The 25,718-nt window shown below is 34.9% G+C and overlaps 1 protein-coding gene across 1 annotated transcript; it reads right to left on the minus strand.

Moving 5' to 3' along the window:
• Nucleotides 1–305: 305 nt before the first annotated feature.
• Nucleotides 306–21,461, minus strand: LOC137397095 (uncharacterized). Its single transcript, XM_068083380.1, has 8 exons — nt 21,286–21,461; nt 15,720–15,879; nt 14,373–14,565; nt 13,529–13,725; nt 11,961–12,131; nt 8,444–8,552; nt 1,593–2,309; nt 306–505 (listed from the first exon to the last, which is right to left on the minus strand). Exons 1-8 carry the CDS (start codon nt 21,459–21,461, stop codon nt 372–374), a joined length of 1,857 nt encoding a protein of 618 aa, XP_067939481.1. The 3' UTR covers nt 306–371.
• Nucleotides 21,462–25,718: the final 4,257 nt, after the last annotated feature.

Raw genomic sequence — 25,718 nt, forward strand, 5'->3', positions numbered from 1 at the left:
ATAAGTTATCTACTGTTAATAATATTTCATCATTGTTTTTAGAGAAAAAAAATACATGAGTTTTGATTAAAATGTCCAAACTATTTAACTTTTCAACTCACAAAAGCGAAAATCATATAAAACGCTAAATTTTTCCATGAACAAACGATTCAGAATCACAAGCAGCAAAGTTAGTGGAGAGACAGCTATTGAAGACAAGCTTTTTAATCATTGTTGTGTTGCAAATTACAGACCAAAAAGTGGCCAACTGCATCTACATGTATATTGAAACTCATCTCACAGCATTGATTCATCTCTCCTAATTTTTATATAAAAGTTTATAATTTATAATAAGAAAGAGAAGGCAGCAACTCAGACTGATGAAGCAGCAGCTATGGTTGTAGCTGAAAGACTGCTATGTTCTTACTACCATAGTTAGCTACAAATAGTCTGTCTCGAGAGATGTCCATGTCCAACACCCAACAACTCTCAATAGCGCTGTCTGTCAGCTCCGAGACTACCTCACCTACAATATAATAAGTATTATCAATACTCACAGCCTGTTCATGAATCTAACTTTCTTTAAAATAATTTAATCCAATTTGTTTAAAGGTTTACACTGTATTCTTTAGTCACTCAGAAAAAATAGGTAATGTTGGATTTATCCTCCCCTCGCAAAAGTTCATCTATCACTGAACTGACATAGCACTACGCAGCAGCTAATTAGTTGGATGTGGCTTAAAAGGCTGTGTGAAATTTATGTCATAAAAATACAATTTAAGTTTTAAGACTACACCATTCTTGCATACTGCAGAAAAACTTTGACAATTTTTTGTTCGTTACTGTATTGCTTTTTGTGAAAGAACAATGTTAAGTTTTTATTCATGGCAAGCTTCAAGCTTCAAACTTATCAATATTCCAGGTATGATCCACCTTATCGAGTGATGTTTACACTAAGCTAATAGTGCAGCACTAGCCTATTTATTACTAGAGCAAGCTTCTCTTCCTTGCTTGACAGGCTGCCTTTCCAGAGCCAGTCAGGATTAATACAAATAGACTAACTACCAGCTGATTGGGTTATGAACATGTTGCAGACCCCTAATTACAAATTTTATGTTGTCCCTTACTAACAGTCATAGAAATGTTGGCAAGATGCCAAATACAAGCTATGAGAAAGTGTCAGCAGATTAAAGATAGCACCCAGATAGAAATTATCTGTGTGGCCTGCAGTTCAAGGCACACATTCAAAGGCTTATAGGCAATTATATGAGATGTGTTCAGAATGAATGTGAATTGTTTTATAAAAAGTATGTATCTTGTAATTAGAAGCTTACCCTAGTTTTATTTTACTTCAGCTAGCTGACAGGCAAAGCGCGTCTTTTCATATAAGTTCAGATTTTACTAAGACTAGAAAAAACAAGTGGTTAGGAATATTTAAAAATTTATTTAAATAGTTTATATAAATTGTGTATCGAAACATTTGATGACCAACATCTTCTTTTCTATCATAATATAAATGATAGTAAAATATCTATCAATTACTAAATTGTACAGCACATTTGTCAGCACAACTGCTCACACATATGATGTATATCATTTATAAGTAAACTAACCAGTTGATCTATCCAGAGTTCTCACAGTGCTGCTTCTGTATGCTGCTACCAGGATATATCTCTCTCCATAGCATTTTACTCCTAGTGGATGAGGCACATCTTTACAAGTCCAAAGCAGCTGACCTTGAGAGATGTCTATCAAGCAGACTTGATATGATTGATAGTCAGACACAACAACTTTGTCTGATCCTGAAACACAGAGTGAGACCCCATTTGGGCTAAGCTGAGGACAAGAAATGTCTTTGAGTTTATTGCCTGCCAGTGAGTAGATGATGAGAAGCTTGTTCTTTCTGTCTGGAGCAACTACTTTATCACAAGTGACGGCTAGTCCTGTGTAGCAGTCACAAGTATCATTGTGACTCCAGGAATGGACTTGCTTTCCCTGCTGGTCATGCACATATATAGTCCAAGGATTGCCACACACAGCTGTATATAGTCTGTTCTTGTAAACATCCATTGCTTTAGGGTAATTGTTGAATGTGATGAATGAGCCTTTTACTTGGTAGTTGTTGTCAATAGTAGCTACTGCTTTATTATACATTCCAGTTACTATTTGAGAGTTCCAGACTCTTGTTGAATAAGGAGCTGATGGTAAAGAGACTGTGTGAAGGAGTTTGAGGGACTTTGGAAGAGGTTTAGAAGGTCGGAGCTTTAGCTGTTCATCAATTAGAAATCTGTCAGTTGAGACAACTTCTATGATTATCTCACTACCTACACCTGTAAGTATTTAAGTATAAATAGATGCACAAATAACTTATTTCAAAAAGTTATTGTGAGGTGGATGAAATTGTTAAACAATAATGATAGGATATTTAGTTTCAAATATGCTTGCCAACAATAAATCCATAATAATTGAATTTAGTTGTCAATCTGAATACTGAAAGTAAGGACATAATTTTAGATTTTTGGCTGATTGATTATGCATAGTTTACGGCAACTGAAAATTTGTTGAGAGTTGATGGGTGCTTCAAGATGTTTTAATAAAACCTGTCTTTAGATTCTTCATTTGGTTTCTCCTTTAAAATTGTTCACTGTTTGATCAACAGAGTTATGCATATGAGTCTGTCATAGCACAATATGCCAATAATACATTTAACACTGACTAGGAGGTATTTCATAGCAGTGCTGTAATTGTCTCAAACAGTTACTATGAAAATATGTTTTAAAAGGGTAACAACAATCTTATTACAATATTTTCATACTATTATTATACTGTGTGTGCATATGAAGGAATTTCAACCTCATTCAGTCAGCTGTAAGTTTAATGTGAAATAGCATGTACAACACAGGCATGAAAATAATTTTCTGGATTAAAATTATTTGAAGTAGCAACCTTCATGTGACCTAATTACATGACACAGATCTATACTATTCGTTAAACGAGTTCAACGAAATTCATCTCCAAGGTAAGCTTACTATTTTATTAGATTAAACACATAATAGTTGCAATATTACAATAAAATATGAATGTGCTTGGTAAATTTTTTGTTTTATAAAGTCAGCTGTTAAAATTCATCTCCAATTATTTACAAATGCAAATTTGTTTTAGTTGTATCAATGCTTTTAACCAGTTTTACAAATCTATGGATCAATATATGACATTAATGTGATGAATAAGGGTGACTGGGCAAAACCCAAAAAATTATTGAGACGCGCAACGGGCCAGGCATATGAAAAAAGACTGTCAGCCAAGCCTGGCCGAGAAATGCTCGAGTAATCTCTACCCGACAGGGCTCCTCATCGTGCCCGACGATGAGGAGATTGAGCCAATCAGAAGTACAAATGCCGGACAAGCCGGCAGCTGAGCTGGCATCACAAAGACTGACATGCTGCCGTGCCAGTCCAAGCCGGCCACCTAACCACTAGAAAAGAATTGCTAATCTTAATTTTCTGAGAAGATATATAAGGAGTCAGGCAATCTAGAGAAGATATATAAGGAGACAGGCAATCAAGAGAAGGCAGATGATAGGAAAGCTTTTCAATTGCAGTGTTGATATAAATTTATAAAAAATTTGCTCGTAAAAGCTGGATTGTTTTGAGGTTTTCACAAACCTTTTTTGCAGGTCCAGTCCCATAAATTGCCCTAGTCGAGCAACAACGGCACTTATCAATAAATTTGATTTAGTCTGCTATTGCATATCTCCCAGCTGGACACGTGTAGACTCATAGTAGTCATTAGTTTCTGTTATTATAACATCTCAAAAATACGTACATTTTATTCAGTAGGAAAAAATATAAAAAAAACTCAAGGAAAGCTGTGCCAGCAGGTGAGATGAAGTTGGGGGCTGAGTGAGAGGAAAATAATTGGAGCCATGGCAGCTTATCACCATCAAAGTCAGTGAAATTTTGTCAACCATTACAGGCTAAGGTATAGTTAAAATTCCTCAGCCACTGTTTCACTAGCAGTTATAACACCAGCATTCTGCTTATTGGGCTTCTATATAGTGGCAATTGTCATATATTAACAACATCATAACTTGCAAATACCACATTATCAACATCTGAGCTCTCCCTCAGATAATCTTTTCAAATTTTTTAAGATGTGGTTGCATCAAAAAGGTCAATTTGTCGAAATTAAAACCAATAAAAGGCTAAAACATCAGCTAGAATTTGATGTCATTTTTGTCTTTGTAGAGGAACCCTGCATGTGCAGAGATATATGCGTTTGAATGAGGCCATCTTTTAGAAAGCTCAGATTCCAGCGGGTGCTTCATTTGTGACGTAACGAGGGATACCTGTGACAAGAGCCTACGAGCAATAAATATAAGATCTCTTCATTAGCCAATCATCAGGACAAAATTTTTTTATAGGTCATATTAAATGTTATCACTCGTAAAACGAGTTGTTTTTGATGTAGAAGATTCTCGTTGTTAGGGAGATGACTCTATTGCTAGTTAGTTACGCACATCAACTACTAGTAGATTACTATTACATGCATCAACATATTTATTTTACATTAATCATCAGACATGTGGACAGGTTATGGTTAGAGACAACAGGCGTCAGCTGCATTATACTGCAGAGGAAGATAGGAGAATGGAGGTAAGTCTATTGTTAACTTGGATTATCCTATATATACGTATATTCCAGGATAACAGTAATAGTGTTAGTAGTCATGAATAAATCAACTAATAAGTAAAGTTATAACTTTTTGCTATCACGAATCATTGTTGCATAAACTTTTTAATTGTTTCACAACTTTCTATCATTTCACCTAGCTATAGCATTTTCCTTGGCATTTTTAGCTAGTAATTTAGATTTATGATTAGAATTCACGTTCAGTGTGTAAAAAGTAAGGAAAATCGATTGATCAATGCTCACCTTCAACTCTCAGAAACAAAGCTTCCGATTGTTGGCTCGGCGTATTTATGCCTTTGTTAAATATTTATTTGTTTTGAAAATTACACTCGCGATCTATTTAACTCTCAAATTGAAAGCTTCCAGTAGATACGCGTCAAAATGAAAGCTTCCAGTAGATACACGTTAGAACAACATATCCGCCCCCTCAACACCTCCAGGTGATCATAACTAGTCGCCTAACATTAGCCGGCCCTACCTGCAGCCAGTGAATACAGGTCTGGTTTACAGATTCACTAGCGGAGCAGTCGTGTTGGTCTGGAATCTGCCATAAACAAGAAAGAAAGACACGAATGTGTGATGCACAAACCATAATATGTTTTGTTTGAGTTTGCTGCAGTAGATTAATTTGTTCTATTATATGAACTGAAACTATATGAATGGCCACAACTTGGAGGATGTTTTTAATAAAAACTTTGTGATGCGATGAAAATCTTTAGGCTTGTGAAAAATTATATACAAGTAATAAAGTATTATTGTTGAAAACAATGCAAAACATGATTTGCAGAACATATTGAGTACATTATAGCCCTGTTATCATCTGTGTTAAAATCTTTTCTCATAGATGGTTTATGAAGTGTAATCAGAGCTGTATTGACAGGTACTGTTGGATAGCTCGACTCAACTCTAACGGACCAAATATTAGGTTCAAAAAATATTGTGTTCCACCCTACTTAGTGAAAACAGCTGAGTCCACAAACCGCCAGCAATGCAGGTGCAAGAATGGTTTTATTAACCTTTTGTCAGAATCGGTAGGTTAATTGATTTCAACGAACTTGATGTTGTTTTGCGTTCACTATTTGTCAACTCATAAAACCATTGGTTTTGTACTTGAATTAAATAATCGAATGGACCAGTAAAGTTTTCTACAAATTGATACTAATAACGACTAGATAACGAAGACTATTCATGACTTTTTGGGATGCAGTTGGTTTCGCCATATATTTGAACATATTATTTCCAAAAATGGTGGAGTGCCTATTTTATTTAGTAGCTAATTTCTGGTGTGCGTGTAGCAACTGAGAATTCAGCTGATACAAAGGCCGTGATGAAATAAGCTAACTCGACAACCTAATTACAGTAGACCGGTAGAATTGGTAGTCAGTAATCAAATGTTTACACAGCATTTAGAGAAAGCTAATATGACAAGTTTTTAATTTTCCTTTTTTGAGGCGTTTGAGACATTCATAATAATGCATCTGTAGCTAAATTAAAAATTTTATTCTAGCCAACATGAGGAAATCCAAAATAAAATTTATGTCAATAGAGCTGCGTAGGACTAGACTTTTATCGCAAATAGCCGATGTGAATATGAGAGATAGAGACAGGCTGTATCACTCGTTACATCATTTTGGGCAAGTGAGGGCGTGCTTTTGTGGCCTGAGCGTTTTTACCGCGATCAGATTTTTTCTATTTCAATCTTCAAATATCTTGACAAGGAGATTGCTTAACACAACAAACAACATGTCAACTGATAGACAAAAAAATTACTTTATTTTAAAATCAATTCAAATTTGACGCAACCACATCTTTAATCATTGATAAATTGGTTAATAAATATATTGAGGGTTTGAAAACATTGATATCTACTTTTTGTGTTAAATAGGCAACCGTCTCATCAACATCCACAAAAAACGACATTAAAGATGTTTGCCCATGGAACCGATAAAATATATTAATGTCATTTTCTAACAGCAAAATGGTTCATAAGGTAGTTATATGCTAAACAAATTGTTTAGAAAACCATTTATTACAGATTTGCTATAATTGATTATGGAACCCAATTAAAATATAATATATGAAAAATATGTAAAGTTCTTACATTTGGTTGTTGAAATAACCTGGTTACAAAATTGTTTTCTAGTCTTAACTATTTCGCTTTCAAATCAATTTTTTACTGGGACATAAATCCATATTCATTAAAATCTAATACTTGACAAAGACACATCCAGATTGCCATGACTTTTAAACTCCAGTCTAGAAAATTTATTTAGTACCAAAATATTTGGTATAAAATTTTACATCAGGTAATGCCTTAAAAACACTCTGTGTTGACCTCAGACACTTTTCAACCATTTTGAAAAAGAAACCGAGAATGTCTAAGTCAGCTGAATTATCAATATTATTACAGCGAATCACATTATTATTACTGATGAATATAAAATAATCAATCTCAGTAGTAACATTGTTCAATAAATATCAAACAGTCTGTAGATATAAAATTATTGAAACTCTGTTGCCCTAATGTATCTGACACGGCTGGTCATTCCTAAGAAATTGTGATAAAAAAAATTTTTTTGCATAACGAAACTACACTCATGATGGATTGGAAACCTATTTTATATGCTCATTGCAGGCAGATAATCATTTTCCTTTGTTTGAGTACAAATACTATAAAAAGTTTGATAAAACACATCATGTGGCTTCCTTTAGCACATTCATTTGGCACATCAGATAGCTATATGCGACTGCCTTGCTGTCGCGTATAGCTGACGTACTGATGCAACTCAGATTAGCCTAGGAGTTAAACAATTGCTGATCATTCCAATTTTTACTAGCAATTCTGTTATTTCACTTTGTATGGCAGTTTTACAGTCTAGGTTTGCACGCTGCTAATTATGGAGAATGATAAAACAAGTACCGACAATGCACTAAACTTTGCAGAAAAGAACATTATTCTTTGATTATACAAAACATTTTCTTTACAAGCTCACAAATGACCTTTGGATTGCGGAAAAAGTTTCTATCAATATTATTTCGAGTCACAAGTCAAATGTTGATAAAAAAACCACAGAGGAATAGGAGTGGCTGCCTACATGTATGTATTTCCAAACCAAAGCCAATAGCTGGATGTAGTTGGGAAGATGTTTGCCAAATGGTGAATCTAGCAAAATACAGGGCACACAGTGTTTGGAACCAAAATGCCTGCCAAAAAATAAAATACCCTTAATTTGAATTCATAGCTTTATACAGCAAATATATAGTCTGTTAGAATTACCAATAAATAGCTGCCAAAGGCGTACCTTGATAAATCTGTGTCACATATGTTTTAGTTGTTAGTTAGCCATTCCCCATTTTAAATATTATATAGAATAATCCACAGGGCATTTTAAGGGTATTGTTGTTTTTACAAAAGCGAATAATTCAAAGTTAGTGTGAATATTTAACTGATGTCTCAAAGCAGTTGCATAGTTTCAACGAATTCAAGTGTATGGAACATATTGTATAAGTCAGCTTCTTGCATTGAGTTATTTAAATATTGAGAATAGGTATTGTTTTAGGATGGACCTCAGCAAACTTTCTGCTAGTAAAATGATTTGATTGCATTTTTCTCGGAGTGATAAAATTCTCAGTTGGAAGGTCAGCTATTTTACCAAGTGGATGTAAACTTATTATAGTAAGTGGCCTAAATGAAGAAGATAATTCCTTGTGATTCTAATTGTGGTTCATCTACAGAGCATCAAGACAATTATGATGATTCTCAGTAGACTTACTTTTCTCTCTCACTTTGCTGACTGAAGGTGCTTCAACTGATGGTATGACTTCATCAATCAGCCTTTGTATTTCATTCTTTGTGTCCCTGTAGCTGGAGACTATATCACACTGCAATGACAATATGGAACAGTTAGTCTTCAGGCAAAAGAGACTGAGGCAACAAACCACATGAGAATTACCAATTGGATACAACTCAAATTATCTGCATAATTCTTATGCATTTGAAAAGATGCAGTTGAAATGGCACACTTAATCTGTGTGCATGTCTGTGTGTGTGGTTGTGTGCGTGTGTGTGTAGGTGGGTGTGGATAGCTGTGTGGGAGGGTAAGCGTGTGTTGGAATGTGAGTTGCTAAAACTTTCAGTATACTGTTCGCTCATATTCCATAAGCAATCAGAGCGCATAACAAAGCAACATGAAACTGGGTAGGAAACCCCTTGACTAATTCACAATTTTATGGACATAGCTCTTGAAGGTCAAAACTGCATTATAATTATTAAGGCTTTCTAAATTCAATAGCTGTAAAGATTATCCTACAGGATGAATTTATTCGCAGAGTTAAGTTTCGCAAAAATGCCTTTTTCATGCATATTCGCGGACTAATTTATTCACGGGTGAACACAGTCACTCTCTATGAGGAGTTACCTCTATTGCGGCTAGCCATAGAATTAACTCTACGCATGTACACTCAACGTGATTCGGTTTCTATTCAGCTTACAGCTATGAGTCGATCATGCTAAGCTATAAATTTTTTGCTGCGCTCAGAGGTTTTCACGAATATTTATTGATTTGGAGGCCTTTGACGAACCAACAACTTGTAGTAAGTAATGAGTTTTTTTTCAAAACCATTTATTAAATTAATAATTGAATTTTACCTTGTTTCTTTAGTAAAACGCATTACTTATTTTTTCCATTCCTACTACATCGTTATTTGTTTTAGTGTGAGAGATTTTGCTTCATACACGGAGGCACAATGACTGCAAGGGTGGTAGATGTCATTCCTAGAAGATCACCAATCATTCAGAGAGGTCTTGAAATTGAGGTTGAAATGACCACAGCTGCTAACAAGGAGAATATATTTGTTTTAAAGAACGAACAAAAATGCCTTTACAGGCACAAATTTTTGGCCAACCGGCAAAACTTCGCAATAGTAAGCTACGAGGAGAGTTCTGATGATAACTCCCTCACCAGCCACTTAGTAGCGAGAGAATTGCCTTTAACATCTACCCAAGACAGTGATAGCCATATAAAGCTGTTATTACCAAAATAACTAGTCAGAGAGCACCATTACACGCTAGTATTTACCTATCATGAATATCAGTTTAATTTTACTGCCAGACAACCGCCATATGGGCTAAACTGTTTTTATTAACTCTATTCATCGTTTGTAAAATTAAATTTGTATTTGAAATATTTTATTTGTGCACTCAAGTTTGTAATAAATTATAATATATCTATACATGAAATAGAATATATAATATAATCATGTTTGCTGCAGCGATATCAAGGAGTTGTTGTTGATGAAGGGGGTCTAGGTTGACTGGTTGCTTCTCTGCCAATATTCCTGCCTTGGTGAATATTACTACTTGTCTCGAATTGTCGTAATCGGAATAGGCTCTGTTTCATTTTCAATCTGCAGTAAACACATAAAAGAAAAAAATATTAATAAGTGTAAAGGAAGTACAAAAACAATAGCTGAAGTATTTAATGAAAGCAATCAGTTTTTAAACAAAAGAATTAACTAACGCAGTTGATTATGGAAAACGTGTCTGCACTGCAAATCAAATACATACCATAATGTCCAGATCAGAATCATTATTGTCCTCAACTTCGGTATTAGAGTTGATGGAGCTGATTTCAATGTAAAATGACTGTAGGAGAGATTTTTGCGATGACGACGCCATGCCGAATAACTTGTGAAAACCTTGAATAATTTTATAAAAAAGTTTTATGTATTGGCAATGGGGTTAACTCGAACTCCCGGCAACGATTTTAAAAAGTTTTGAAACTCGGCTACGTTAAGTACTTCTGCCTAGCGGCTATTTTTGTGATGACGCCATTCTGCATATCTTGTGACAACCTTGAATAATTTTGCAAAGAAATGTGATGCACTGGCATTGGGGTTAACTCAAAGCCCTGGCAATGATTCTAAAATGGTTTTGTAGCTCAGCTACATTTAGTATTTATGCCTAGCGACTAGTTTTTAATTTGAGGCAGGAGTTATTCTTCCTTGTTATTAAAAATAGAACTAATTTTTCGCGAAAAATAATAGTTCGCGAAATTGACTACTCGTGAATTCGCAAATTTTTATATCCATCAAATATTTTTTATCCTGTAGGGTAGCTGTGTGGGAGGGTAAGTGAGTGTGGGAGTGTGAGTTGCTAAAACTCTAAGTATACTGTCTGCTCACTTTTCATAAGCAACTAGAGCACATAACAAAGCAACGTGAAATTGTGTAAGAAACACCTTGACAAATTCACACTTTATGGTCATAGCAGTTGAAGGTCAAAACATTATAATTAGTATTAAGGCATTATAATTATTAAGGCTTTCTAAATTCAATAGCTGTAAAGATTACTTCATCAAGCCAAGACTAATATTTGATTACCTATCAAGGTTACAACAATGTGAGATTCAGTGAACAAAGACAATGACTTTATAATAAACTGCTGTTTAGACTAGATAGTGTTTTGAGAACTATTTAACTACAGTACTTGGCTATCACTGCAAATAAATACAACACCTAACAGCAATCCTGCTTTCCTTAGTCGCATGACAATGTTTGCCAACTTCTATAAAAATTGAAAATTGGAAAAGCGGAAGGCTGTGACAATATTTTCAATGCTGATACGGGCAGTAGCGCTGAAATACATTACAAACTGCTAATATTTCATGGGAGTAAATGTATAAACAGAATAAATGTCTACAAATGCTCAAAAAATGCTGTGATACAAACGTATAACTTTAGTCGAAGGCCTGTTGAATTTCAGTAGAAGATCTGAGAGACATGTCTCATATCTTCCACTGAAAATATTTTGGGTTATGAATGGCTTTAAATTTGCATGTTTCAATCTGTTTCTGTCAAGAGCAGTACATGCTGCGATGTGAAATACCAATTTCATTGAAGTCAGGATCACAAGGAGAGAAATGTTGTCAAACCACACACTTCCAAAATCATTGCAGAAAAGTTCACAAGTGCTAACCGAGAGTCTCTCTGACATTAAGCTCCGAAATTAGCTCCTAGTGGCTATCTTCTGGTTTTTGTCACATATGGAGGCTTTACGTAGAAACCACTTTTCTACCATAGAAGACAAATAGCAGAGCATGCGCAAAACTCGCAGCACAGTACACCAAGCACCTTATATTCTGGTCGCATCAAAAAGTTAGTAGATCATTGGAACAAGCTTATTGAGATGCAAGCAGCATATGTTGATAAATGACATCCGCTACAATGTTTTGTGATTCAAATAGAACCTTCCAGATTAAAAAGTGTCTTTACTTATTAAATCGCCCTTACCTGATGAGCATGCTTGGCTCTAGACTCAGTTTTGCGCATGATATTTCTTATCTGACTCCATTTCTTAATTATTTCATCTTCGAGAAAGTCTGTGATGAGAGTTTTTGTTCTTAGTCGATCTTCCGTATATTTATCCTCTAGCTGTTGGTACTCAGATTTCAAAGCTTTGATCTTCAACAAGTTAAACCATCTGGTGACAATATTCGTCTTGAAAGCGCTAGTACTGCTACATGTATATGCAAGAACATTCTACTAACTTTGAAAATTTGTAATATTTTATCAAATCATTAGTTTTGTTCATGTATAACCTCAGAAGGTAAGCTATTACGCAATTTAGTTTTATGTTTCATATTATTATAAAATAATTTTGAAAATTTGGAGTACAGAAAGACTACTTGCGATAGGGGTACATGTAGTATGCATCTTAGCAATGAACCTTTGAATTGTAAAACAACAATAATCTTATAGGTATCATGCTGATGCACAATTACATTTATACAACCTCTGTCATGTATTTCACTATAAAATATATAGTCAAATACATTTTTCCAATACAAATTTATCCAGCAACCAACTGACCTCCCATCTGGTCATACACACCAAGTTTATAAAAATGATTCCTTTGGAAAAAATAAACAGGAATAGTTTTACAACAAGAAATTTACAACAAGTTCAGAAGCCTTTAGAACTTGTATTGGGATCTAAGTTGATAATCATTTGTGTTAACTTTTATATATAGCTTTATTATCTAATGCTATAAGGATTATTATGATAAGATATTGAGAATCGTTTAAAAGTTTAAGCATTTTAACCCTTTCACGGCCATCCATGTACAAATTTAGCTATTTGCCTTCTGCCAGCCATTTTACCGAAAATTGCCGAGTGCGCTTCGGCTTATGTATACCTTTTTTAGACTCAGCCTCTAGCTAAAACCATTTTATTATACATTTTATCTTGCCAACATGTTAAAAAATGGCACTATGTTAAAAAATTCAATGTGTCTATATTTATGCGTTGCTAAAGCTACGATTGCTCCAAAGCTAAAACGTTTCTATACAATGTTCCTTACTCTTACAAAACTATTATTTCCACCACCATCAGAGTCTGCGCTAATTATTTGTGTAATCACGAAAATTTCAATCTGAATTGGTTATAATGTCATCAACATAACTAATTACCTGTTTTTTGACTCGGAGCTACTTAAAAAAGTCATTATAACACTAAATAATTTGAACATCAAAAAAATGTTTGTTTCTAAGTTGGAAACTCCCGAACAAAAATATAAAATTGCTTGATTTTCTTAGTCTAATTTTGTAGAGAAATCTTTAAACAACACAGTCAATATCCTAAAAGCTCTAAAAACCGTTGATTATGTTGTCAACGAATAATAGCATTACGTTACTACGCAATTGCTAGGAAAGCCGCAAAAGTGTGCTGACGGCAGTTAACCATAGATTACGCCTAAATACACCTCTGACAGTAAAAGGGTTAATTACGATTATCTTGCAAACTATTAGCATCTTAAGTTAAGAAATGCTGGGTGAAACAGTTTTCAATGTCTTTACAACCTGTGCATCCCTTTTATGCTGAATTTTTTGCACCGTCTCAGCTGTTTCCTTGTCATACTCAGCAAGAGTTTGGGAGGTAAACTTAAAAATTTCTTCCAAACCCTCTTCCTTCTCAATCATCCCTTTCTTTAGCTTGTTTATCTTATCATTAAGTTTTGCAACAAGCTCTTCCAAATACATCAACTGATGAGTCTCTCCTGGAAAAAGTAAAAGTTCACATTTAAACTTGTACAAAACTTATAATTGACAGAACATGTAGCTGATTGTTACTCAAATTATTCAGATTTAAAAATGCAGGTTTTGAAAAAGATAGAGCCTTGATCAAAACAAGACAACAGTTAGTAATATTAACTCTTCATGAACTTAAATTTAAAACTTGTCGATGAGCGGCTAGCATAAAAAAGTACCGGTTACAGTTATTATGATATCCTTAATGTCTAGGTAACACTTTTTATAAAATGTTTGGGTGATTATTAAATGAGAGAAAAGGTTTTAGTAAAATTATTATATCTACTATACAAATTACAATCCGTTGAAACAATTTTATTGAGGATCCTTCACTAATCTAGTAATCAAAAAGGTATAATAACGGTACCAAACCAGAGTTATCTTGGTAAAACTATTTACATACATATAAAAGCTCATTGCTTTGTATTACTTATAAAAGTTACTCTAAGTTTTTTACTAATCTAACCAGGACAGCTAGTTTATGAGGTGAATTATTTAATTCAAACAAATGATAATTTTAGAATTTTAACAATTAATTTGTATTTTACATTGTGCTCCAATGAGCCAGATTTTCCTTATAGTCTATGCACAATGATTTATCATCGTTACCGCTTACCGTCATCACAAAACTTGGATTTGCCAACGCATTCAATGCAGATCAGCTTCAGACATCTATCACATCCCAAACTAATTGGCTTGTCAGCATGATCAGCACAGACTCTGCTTTGCTGACTCTTCAGTAGCTCATACTGTTCCATGTTTATAGTTGGATGAACTTTTCCAATCTCTTCATGGTACTCTTGATGAAACTAAAATATAGATAGTTCAAACCAAATGCCAAAAATGTAAGAATACAGTTAAATGGAGCGTTCAAAGTTCACTTGAAAGTGCAGTGAGAAAGATAGCTAATAAGTTTCAGAGTTATTTTAAGCAACCAACAACACATTTTGCACAATAAATTATACTTGTATTAAATCAGCCCATTTCTAGAGTTATCACAATACACGTCACTACCTATTTCAGAGTGGTTGCACTGAAGTTTGTTGTAGTTTCCTATACAAAGCATTAAGAATAGACTACCTTAACCAAATATATAAATTTTCAACCAAATTGATATATTTTACTAATTAAGTTCATTTAATAACTTTTCCTAACTTTTCATTTACTGATATTTAATGGAGTATACAATCAAAATATTAATAAATCAGTTGCTTATCAATTGATAATTGATATAATGTATTTAGAATTTCAAGAGTAAATAGGGATGTTTGTTTATAAACGAGTGTAAAAAACATGAACAGTATTTGTTTCACCTAAAAATTTATAATTTGCCAGAAAACTTATGAGTCTGAAACTACAGTTTAAAACCATTTCACAGCGCAAGCAAAACTGGTAGCTGAAATTATTGAAATTGTGATGATGATGAAGTAGGTCATGCTCATTAGTTTTAGCAAACATAGCAGCAGTACTAATAGCATGAATGAGCAGATTTGTTTAATGCAACATTTAGCTCAAACCTTAAAAATTTTGAATGAACTGTGGCACAAAAATTTGTTCTGTAGTTCATCAATTACAACAGGCGAAGAAAACCTGAACTGAAATTTATGACATAAATTGCAAACATATTTTGTCCATTCAACATATAAAACCCGTAGCTTGATCAGCACGCCTGAACCAATAAAATATAACAAGCAATACTGAATAAACACCTGCAAATGATATTCAAATTCAGCAAAAAAAACTGTGAATTACGAATGCAATTATGACAGTTCATCTAAAAAGCTCAGAATTTTTAAAAACTCATATACATGTAGGTAGTTGGAAGTATGTTGTTGTTGATCCAGCTATCAGTATTCAAAGACTTTCATAAACAAAAAAGTCATATTGAGACAGAATTTTAATATTTCCTCAAAGCCTGACGTTGAAATTTTAAACCAAAAGATATTCGATCAAAAATACATACCTCATGATGCTTTACACAGTAAATTGTATCACACAAAGGACAATAGGAAAATGCTTGCTCGTTATCTTTTCCCTTCTTTGCACAGAGATCACATGACTTTGGCTTATCCTTGGCTATATCGTGCACTGGCAGCTCTTTGGGTGGTACCTCACAGACTTGACTGTTACAAAATTAACAAATATTTATGTTCATGTTCAAAACAGTTCCTTCAAATGAGTTTACCGTGCATATTTCTACTTTTTAAATTCATCGAGAAATTTATTGATAGAGATACAACTTAGTTAAGAATGGGAATCACTAACCTACTATGTTGCTTAGTATTACTGAATATAGTTTTACAATATGCTAAACCATTGTACAGGTACATTTCATACCATAATTCTAAAAATGGTGTTTTAGGAACCTTTACATAATTTCTCGTTTTATTGGATAGTTAAAATGGTCACCTATATATAAACACATATATTTATTTTTGTTTCTTTGTGTATATATGTCTTCTGTACATACATGTATTAATTGACCGACCCATGCTGGGCCTAAATATGCACAGCGCTGGCCCTTTCTAGCTCAGGGCATAGCGGCTCTTTCTTCCAGGTAGCTACTAGCCGGCTTTGTTAGGTCGTTGGTCTGACTAAACTGGGCTGTTGTCAGATTAGATCAGACTGTGGTACTTTCATTCTCGATCTCGATCAAGTCCTCAATCTCTCTGGTGAACAGGTTTAACTGCTTGACTCTCTGTATAAATGGGTTGAGTTTCTGGCCAGCCGGTAAACTCTATGCTGAGCCATGGCTCGGAGAGGAGCCAATCAGCCGCAATTTGATGCCATAGGGTTCTAATTTCATCATTGATGACAATTCACATTCTTCCAATAAACCATGTTTTTAAGCCTCATACTCTAGGCAATTTGGTAAATCTTCAGCTGTTTTGCCTAGCTCTAGATTGATTGCAATGTCAGTGATGGCCTTAGCAGTAACATGCCAATATTTTCTGTATCCATCTTGATGAAGTTGTCGGGCACTCCTTGGTTGGCAGTCGTCCAATGCCTACCAAGCGGCAGCAGATCAAGATCTTTGGTTCAGAGCTATGTGGATGGGACTCTTTTAGATGAATCAATTTTAGCAGAGGTGAGCTGTGCTTGTTTTCCTTGGCCCCCTATTCTTGTTGGCTCCTGTATAAACACTGGCAGTAATTGATGAGGGGGTTCACTGAGCCATTTCTAGATCTGCAATACATCATCGATCTTGGAGGAAATATTTCCACTGGCTATTTTCGATGTGGTACATCAAGTTGTTGTATTAGTCGTAGTCAAAAAACCTGGTAATATGACATATGCTGGAACTTGCATGGGCACACACAAACAACGGTAGGTTAGAAGACATTGTGCCACCCTTTCCAAAGTCACAGGACTAACAAGTCTCTTCTCTCTCCAAGTTTGGTGGTAACACGGTCTCACATACCATTATGTGTGTATAATCATTTTGGGAAGCTCGGCCAGACCAGAGTGCACATTTTGGTCAACTAAAGCTTCAAAATATGTGTAGGTAAAACTGCATTGGATAGGCTGTACATTTACAGGCTTGAGCTAGTCTTCTGCAACAACCGAACCAGTAGTTAACATATTGGTCGCCACAGTAATTAGGGCGACACAGGAAGGTAAGACTACTCTGCCGACAAGTTCCTGCTCAAGCTTGTTCAAGTTTTCATGCAGCTCGACCAATTACCACTCCGCTGCCAAATGTGTTCCAACTTGATTTAGCTACTTCTCTGCATACCAGCGCTGAATGTGAGACAAAAAGAAATTCAGTCTGCTGTGATAAGAACCCGAAGTCAATATGTCAGACCTCTGGGGCAGCTCAAAAAAGATTACTTGCTTTTTGCATAGCTTTTGTGTTGACAACCCTTAGGCATAACCGGTAGTTGTAATAGTGGCTGTGATTAATCTTTCCACCTAGAATGATTCTTCTGGCTTGTTGTGGTGCTATAAATGACCACAAAATTCTCATGTAAGCCTAGGAGAAAATAAAACCGATCCTCAAAAGCTAGCTGATTTGACATGTCTTTAAATAGTTGTTAAACTTACTTTGTGTTTGGTTAATTCTAAACGTAGCTCAGTTGGTAAATAGATTAATGTGTTAAAGAATGTCGTGCTGCTAGAGTTACATACAGTCCTTATCAAAAACTAATATTTACAAAAGGGCCAACTGTCAAGCCCTCCCTCCTGATCTTACAGTCTTGATAGACCATTGCACTAAATAAATGGCTAGCATAATTTTAGGCATGCCTAAACTCTAAAGCAACCTAGTATGATGGTCACTCGGGCCCACTGGTGTTATGTTGAAAAAAACGATGCAGCAGATTTCTCATAAGATTCTTAATATTCTGAATGGTATAGATATCTAATAAGCTTTCCTTATGTTCTTCTGCGCTCCTAATGACCTGGCCTCGGTCTCTGGCATACTACAGTGCTGAAGGGAATGTTGGATGGCTCGCTGTAGGGGCTGAATCTCTTGACTTTTCTCCACGCATAGCAATTAATATGTATATGTTGGGTGAGCGACTTTCTTTTCAGGCTTCTTAACTCCAGTTAACCAGAAAACAGTCCAGTTTCTTTGGCCTTTTTGTAGGGTGTGAATCAACTTTTGTTATGAATTGAACACAACTTGTATTACTCTTCCTGGTAAATGTGGCTCGGTTGAGCACTGATTACGTGGTGGGGCCGCATGTATTTAGCTTGTGGTTTTGTGTTGTTTCTTTGTCTCCCTAATTTGTTGATCATCCAAACTGAGTCAATGAGTATGAATTTGAGCGGGTCCTGCTAATTTTTGTGCTTTATTTATGGTTGTACTTGCCAGAGAATGTTTAGCACTTCCTCAAACCTTTTTGAGATTCCTATCCCACACACACAAACACACGCACGCGCGCGCACACACACCCACCCACACACACACACACTCATATTTATATTTACACTTGCGCACTCTCAGACTCTCTACCAGAGCTATTCACTGTTCAGGCAAGTAACTCATTGTGTGACATAGCCTAGGGGCAGAGTTGTTTTTCTAGAGTGGTGGGAATATTCTTTTACAGTTTTTATGCTATGCTTTGCCACAATTTTCGTAATCTTGTACATTTTGTTCTCTGTTTTACTAGATAAAGTTAGATAGATGGGCACATGCCACCAACCGCATCTGGTTTTGTTATTTGGCATAGTGAACAGTTAGGAATCTTCGCTTAGCCTGCTTAGCTAAAATGATTGACAGGTTCTAAATGAAAAATATCACAAGGCTCAGCGTTGCCTCACAAACTAACCTGCATGACTTGAACTCATTTGGCTGGCATTTTAAGTCTAGACATTACACCTAGAATTCAGCTTTGTTCTTTAGCACACCATGTTCAAAACTTAACAAACTGGGCGCCTGATAATTGAGCAAAACATTTCTATTGGTGTGGTAGAGACAAATCTGAAGTGAAAACTTATTACAGATTCGCTTCAACTTCTTATAAATTTGCATTAGGCGAACCCTTTTGTTCCTTGGGAAAACACAATAATAGTCTGCACTGCTAGTATAAAGCTATTAGTGTAGTTCAGCATGCATGTACAAGCATTATAACATTTGTAAAAAAGTGACATTCCCTCCATTCAAGCTAGTTTAAAAGGTTCAAACAAAAATCCTACGTCTGCTAGAAAGTTTATATGAACCAATGAGCTATCAAAAACCGGCAAAAAAGAATACACCAATCACTAGTGTACATATTCAGACCTTGAAGAGTCACCCATTCCAAATAAACAAACACCAGGTAAATCATAAAGAATGCATTTAAACAGAGATGGTGTATCTAGTCTTTCACAATTAACATTAACTTAATAATAGATTGCGGGGATAAAGTAACATGTATCTGTCACTTTAATTTGCCTTGTGATCCTCTCGTATTCAATCAAAAGCAAGGATATTAGATAATAACCACCAGTCACTACTAACTACATTTGTATTACTATTCACTTGTCGTTGGTGTTATGAATACAATAGCAATTGGGATTCTTTAAAAGATGAATTTTAGTCTACCTTTCTCAGGAAAAAGCTCGACTATATTCACATTATTGGCACCGAGTCTCTAGAAAGATATCTCATTACTGTATTTGATTGATTACAAAAGCTATCGTAAAGTGTTTTACAATCAGGAGTCCTTATAATTTCATGAAAGCTCTTAACATTGCGTTTACTTTATAACTTGTAGCTTTAAAAAAACGTATGCACAAATCATGTGTTTAGCTGGTACTAATTCTAAAACTACATGTATCATGAGAAACAAAATCACCTAATTTCTAGTTAGTGTTTTATCACATGACCATAGCTAATTGCTTTTCGTATAGTAATTTTCACATACCTGTTCATCTTATTGGCAAATTGAGAATTTTAGACTGTGCTTTAAATAATTGCTAAACTCAGATCAGACCAACAAACTATGGTATGATATTTTAAAAAACTGATGTCCTTACTGTTTGAATTTGCTGTTACAGGGTAATTTGGAATAAAATTGGTTTAAAGTGCAAAATTGAAAGTGTTCACTACAATAAAATCAATTTAGTTTACAATGGAATTTTAAAAAGTAAAAATCTCAATCGAATTTGTTAAACTTCATCATGAATTCTAAAATGGTTGTTACAAGAATTATGGGAGCTTTAAACAACACCATCAACCATTGTTTACTTGTTTTAGCAATCTTTTCTATCTTGTAATACCTTACAAGACCAATTTTAGCCATAATCTTAATGTTGATCTTGTGTTTACAACCAATGCATCAGGTGGTCTCTTTTCAACAAGAACCAATGATTCCATGACAACTTTAACTTTCATCTTCAAAATAGACTGTCTATTTGGTAAAGCTTTGCCGCTGAGAATTCCTTGTATCATTCAATTAAAAATAAAAATTCAGTTTACACATTTTTTATCAAGCTTAAAAAATGGCACCAGTAATTTTTGAATTGAAACTTATCATTTTTTTACATGCCATTGCATACTTGGATGCTCTAGCTCTTGTACTTTTTTAAAACATTGAGGCTTGGCTCCTTCTACCTCTGCGAAACTGGTGACTATATCCTTAGTATTAGCACAGGGTTTATGCACAAATGCAAGTCTTAGAGCATTTAGGCTTGGTTTCATCTACTTCAGTGACTATACCCCTATTATTAGCAAGCACACTGCCTACGTGAATGACCCCATGTCACACTATTTGATCTGTTCATCTTAGAGGGCGTTAATAAGCTCTTTTAGCCAGGAGGCCTAACTGTTAAACTGATAAGTTAGCATACATGCTTTATCAGTTTGTTTATCTGGTAGCTTGCAGTTCTCAGTCAATATTTGAAGCGCTTATACTTAGCTAGTGCCGGCTAGTGCCGGCTAGCACGTACATGTAGCTAATCAAATTTGACCAAAGTAATATTTGTAGACCCTTCATTAAAAATATACGCAAAGGCAGAATTTGCCTTAAACGCAAATAATAGGCTAACTTGATCTGCTCCAAAACGTAAAACCAACGTTGAAACACTATCACCTAGCAGCATACCTGCAATCTTCCCATGGACAAATCAGGATGTTATTCTCATTATAGAAGCCAGTCAGACATTCAAGGCAATGTACATGGTTGCAGGTGAGCTGGCGAGGATTGGGTAGAGCTACTCCTTGTCTCAAACAGAAACCACATTCCACGGCAGGTGGTACAATCTCTTCCATGTTAGCCATATTAATAACTACAAATATTATTTCACATTTTATATAACAACATAAATTTGCATGTTATAGCAGCCAGGAACTACTCAAAAATAATAGATTTGTTTGTGTTGCTAAAATACATCTAGCATGTTGCCACACCGTAGAATTTTTAAAAAGCTATAGAAGTCATGTTTTGAACAGATGATTTTTACATATCAATTTTTTATCTTGCTGCAATTACTCATCTTTAGGGACATAATGCCCTCAGTAATACTAAAAAAAATGGTAGTACCCAAAGTATTGATATATCACAAGAAAAAGAAAATGGCTGACAGAATCAAAGCATGTTTTAAACAAAACTCATACCAAGAAACATACCTACAAACCAATGCAATGTTAATGATGACTAATTTCCTAGTCAAGCACAGCTAGCACAGTACAAAATGAAAAAGCCTTCAATATATATTACAATATATGTGCCAAACCCACAACTGCTCACTGTTGATGAGTGTTTGGTTATCGTAGGACTAATAGCATCCTGCAGGAATATAAGTTTTATACTACAGGCAGATAACTGTAAAATCCTGCAGTATATGAGGCCAAATTGGTTCTGCTGTACAGGAATTGTCCAAAAAAGTATACCCTATTGAGCTATTACTAGGGTAGGTTATATTAACTATACGGGTTATTTGTATCTGGTACTCTATTACAGAACTCATAGACTGATTCGTCAACTCTTCTGCTTGTGTTCTTTCATGTTAAATATTGAGAAGTGCTAATTATTATACGTTGTTCATTCTTCTTATAATAGTAGTAGCTGCTTTCTAGTGTTATGGAGAGAATATATATGAAATGATGCTGATGGAGTAAAACTTTAGAACCAATTATATACTTAGCCTTAGGGTTAGAAACTTAGATTCAGTATATCAAGTTAGGGCTTAATACCCATAAACACCTGTGTTGTCTCATCAGCTTATTGCGCAAGGAAAAAGTGAACAGCTGAGCTAGAATATATACTGACAAGTAAGTGTACAGTAGACAAGTAAGTGTACAGTAGACAAGTAAGTGTACAGTAGACAAGTAAGTGTACAGTAGACAAGTAAGTGTACGGTAGACAAGTAAGCGTACGGTAGACAAGTAAGCGTACGGTAGACAAGTAAGTGTACTGTAGACAAGTAAGTGTACAGTAGACAAGTAAGTGTACAGTAGACAAGTAAGTGTACAGTAGACAAGTAAGTGTACAGTAGACAAGTAAGTGTACAGTAGACAAGTAAGTGTACGGTAGACAAGTAAGCGTACGGTAGACAAGTAAGCGTACGGTAGACAAGTAAGCGTACGGTAGACAAGTAAGTGTACGGTAGACAAGTAAGTGTACGGTAGACAAGTAAGTGTAGAGTAGACAAGTAAGTGTACAGTAGACAAGTAAGTGTACAGTAGACAAGTAAGTGTACAGTAGACAAGTAAGCGTACGGTAGACAAGTAAGCGTACAGTAGACAAGTAAGCGTACGGTAGACAAGTAAGCGTACGGTAGACAAGTAAGTGTACGGTAGACAAGTAAGTGTACAGTAGACAAGTAAGTGTACGGTAGACAAGTAAGCGTACGGTAGACAAGTAAGCGTACGGTAGACAAGTAAGCGTACGGTAGACAAGTAAGCGTACGGTAGACAAGTAAGCGTATGGTAGACAAGTAAGCGTACGGTAGACAAGTAAGTGTACGGTAGACAAGTAAGTGTACGGTAGACAAGTAAGTGTACGGTAGACAAGTAAGTGTACAGTAGACAAGTAAGTGTACAGTAGACAAGTAAGTGTACAGTAGACCAGTAAGTGAACAGTAGACAAGTAAGTGTACAGTAGACAAGTAAGTGTACAGTAGACAAGTAAGTGTACAGTAGACCAGTAAGTGTACAGTAGACAAGTAAGTATACAGTAGACAAGTAAGTGTACAGTAGACAAGTAAGTGTACAGTAGACAAGTAAGTGTACAGTAGACAAGTAAGTGTACAGTAGACAAGTAAGTGTACAGTAGACAAGCAAGGGTACAGTAGACAAGCAAGTGTACAGCCTTTTGCAGTGATAAGAAGACTAAACTTTCTTTAATAGTTTATATTTTTATGCTTCACATCACACTGTGATTTAAAAGAATAGTTTATACAACATTATTAAAAAAGATATTTACCTACCAGTAAAGTTTTGCCGGATTAACTTCCTCCTAGTAATACTGGAACACAAGGAACACACGTATGAAATGAAACTGCTCCGGTAACGCCTACCGATTATTTATTGACTTAGCCTAAGGAGCCATAACCCTTTGGACTCTGCTAGCCTACAAAAGACAGGAACGTATAGTTTTCACGGTTCACTGCATAAAGACTAGTCAAAATGACCCTCTAGAAGATAAACACTTGACTGGCTGGTAATTAACTTTATGTTACAGTACTTGTGGCTGTATAGTATTGTAATTACACCCAAGCAGCCGTTTTTACCACATATGTGATTAATATAGACAAAATACTATAATAAGTAGTGAAATATTTCTCAAAAGAAATTGCTGTCTCAGTATCATTTATTTTATTTGATTAGCGCATTTTGTGGTGGCTGTCACTTGAGGCTTTGAGTAGTTTACGCTAAATCTCTTTTGTTTTATAACTAGCATAACTTATCATATTAGTCTAAAGTAAACAGGAAATACATTTAGTACTCTAAATTGGTTACCAATATGCGATAGTCTAGAGTAAATTTGCACCTAAAAAACTTGTGTCTACGTACAGGTTTTTATTTGCAACTATACTAAGCCGCTCACTGCTATTGGCCAGCTTGCGTACTGTTTATATTAACTTATATTGGCTGAATGTCTGTCAGGTATGGGATTTATACTATGAGCATCATTTAAAAAAACTCGACATAATACAGATAAAAGTCAACTATGATCGTGGAATTAGCTTTGTAGCTGTCAAAGAGAATTTAGAAATGGCAGCCTGACAAGATAGACACAAAAAAAACATACGTCCAACCTTGCTACTTTAATCCATCAGTGGTTTACATTTTGGATCACCAGCAGCTTTATCACACAAAATCACCAATTTTTTTATGTTTGAGAATAAAGTAACAGCAGGAGTCTTAGCCGATGTGTTTTACAGACAATGAATGACTATGCTAAATGTAAAACAGGCAACAAACAACTTTCTCTTTCTAAAAAAATCTGAGATTTAAAGCTCCGTGCTGTGCGTAACTTCTAATAACATTTACTCATGTTCATAAATAATTTCCACAAGCATACATTGGTTTTTTTTCATTTCGCTGATTCATTTTATTTTACACATTTATTGCGGTATGCACAATATATTCGATGAAAAGACTGCAGGTACTAACTTCACTAATAACAATAATGAAGGTGTTTACTTACCAGTTTGGTATTACTAGCAGATATGTTACTAGTTGATATATAACAGTTGCTGGCCATTAATTCATTATGTTTATTTATGAGCTTATTTGCTCAATTTGAGCAGAAAGTATATGTAAGTATTATGTATGATCAAATGAGCTATTATATTGGAATTGTAACAATCACTATCACAATCAGAAATACTATAAAAGGGCACTATTAAAACTCCGTAGTAAATTACTACTAGAACACATTACCGTACTTGAAACGCAATAAAGCAGTAGAAAAATGGCTTACCACGCTTTGTAAACATCAAAGGGTGTAAAAACTATATCAATATACTTTAAGCACTTTTTACATGAAATTTAAAGAAAATAATTTCCATTTTTGAAGATCATATTAGCATTTTATGCAGAAGTTCTACAAAAATCTTCCGGTTTTAAGGAAAAGTTCCACTCTTTAAACATACCTGTTTAACTTCAACTTAAGAATGCATTAGTAGAGGTTGGACCTTTTAGCGATGTTATTTGATGAAACTATTTAATACATCTCCATTACGTTAAATATCATCTCAAGGCTAACTAAAGTTTAACAATGAACTAAGAAGTTACAGGATTATTTTGTATAAATGTCTTATAGTTAGAACACAAAGCGGTACATTATGTTCTTTGTTTACTAAAATGAAAATTTATGGCATATGATAACCAACTATTTATTTGCTGACTTCCTTTAAACTTGAGACAGAAGATAAGCTACTCACCGGTTGAATTTAAGTAGTCAGTTCAGCCAAGCAATCAAAGTCGGTTCGCACAACCAAAATTGAGCACAAAGGATCATTATTGACAGGTTCAGCCTATGACACAGTTGCAACAAATCATGATAAGTTCACTTTTAGACAGTTTTGT

Source organism: Watersipora subatra, chromosome 5 (assembly GCF_963576615.1).
Source record: "Watersipora subatra chromosome 5, tzWatSuba1.1, whole genome shotgun sequence".
NCBI classification, from domain to species: domain Eukaryota; kingdom Metazoa; phylum Bryozoa; class Gymnolaemata; order Cheilostomatida; family Watersiporidae; genus Watersipora; species Watersipora subatra.

Bases quoted from the DNA above. Each gene is read 5' to 3' on its own strand.
- LOC137397095 (XM_068083380.1), bottom strand. From the start codon at position 21,461: ATGGCTAACATGGAAGAGATTGTACCACCTGCCGTGGAATGTGGTTTC. The intron at 12,132-13,528 runs GTTGTAAAGACA...AACTTGTTGAAG, and splicing joins AGCATAAAAGGGATGCACAG to ATCAAAGCTTTGAAATCTGA. The intron at 506-1,592 runs GTTAGTTTACTT...ATTATATTGTAG, and splicing joins AACTCTGGATAGATCAACTG to GTGAGGTAGTCTCGGAGCTG.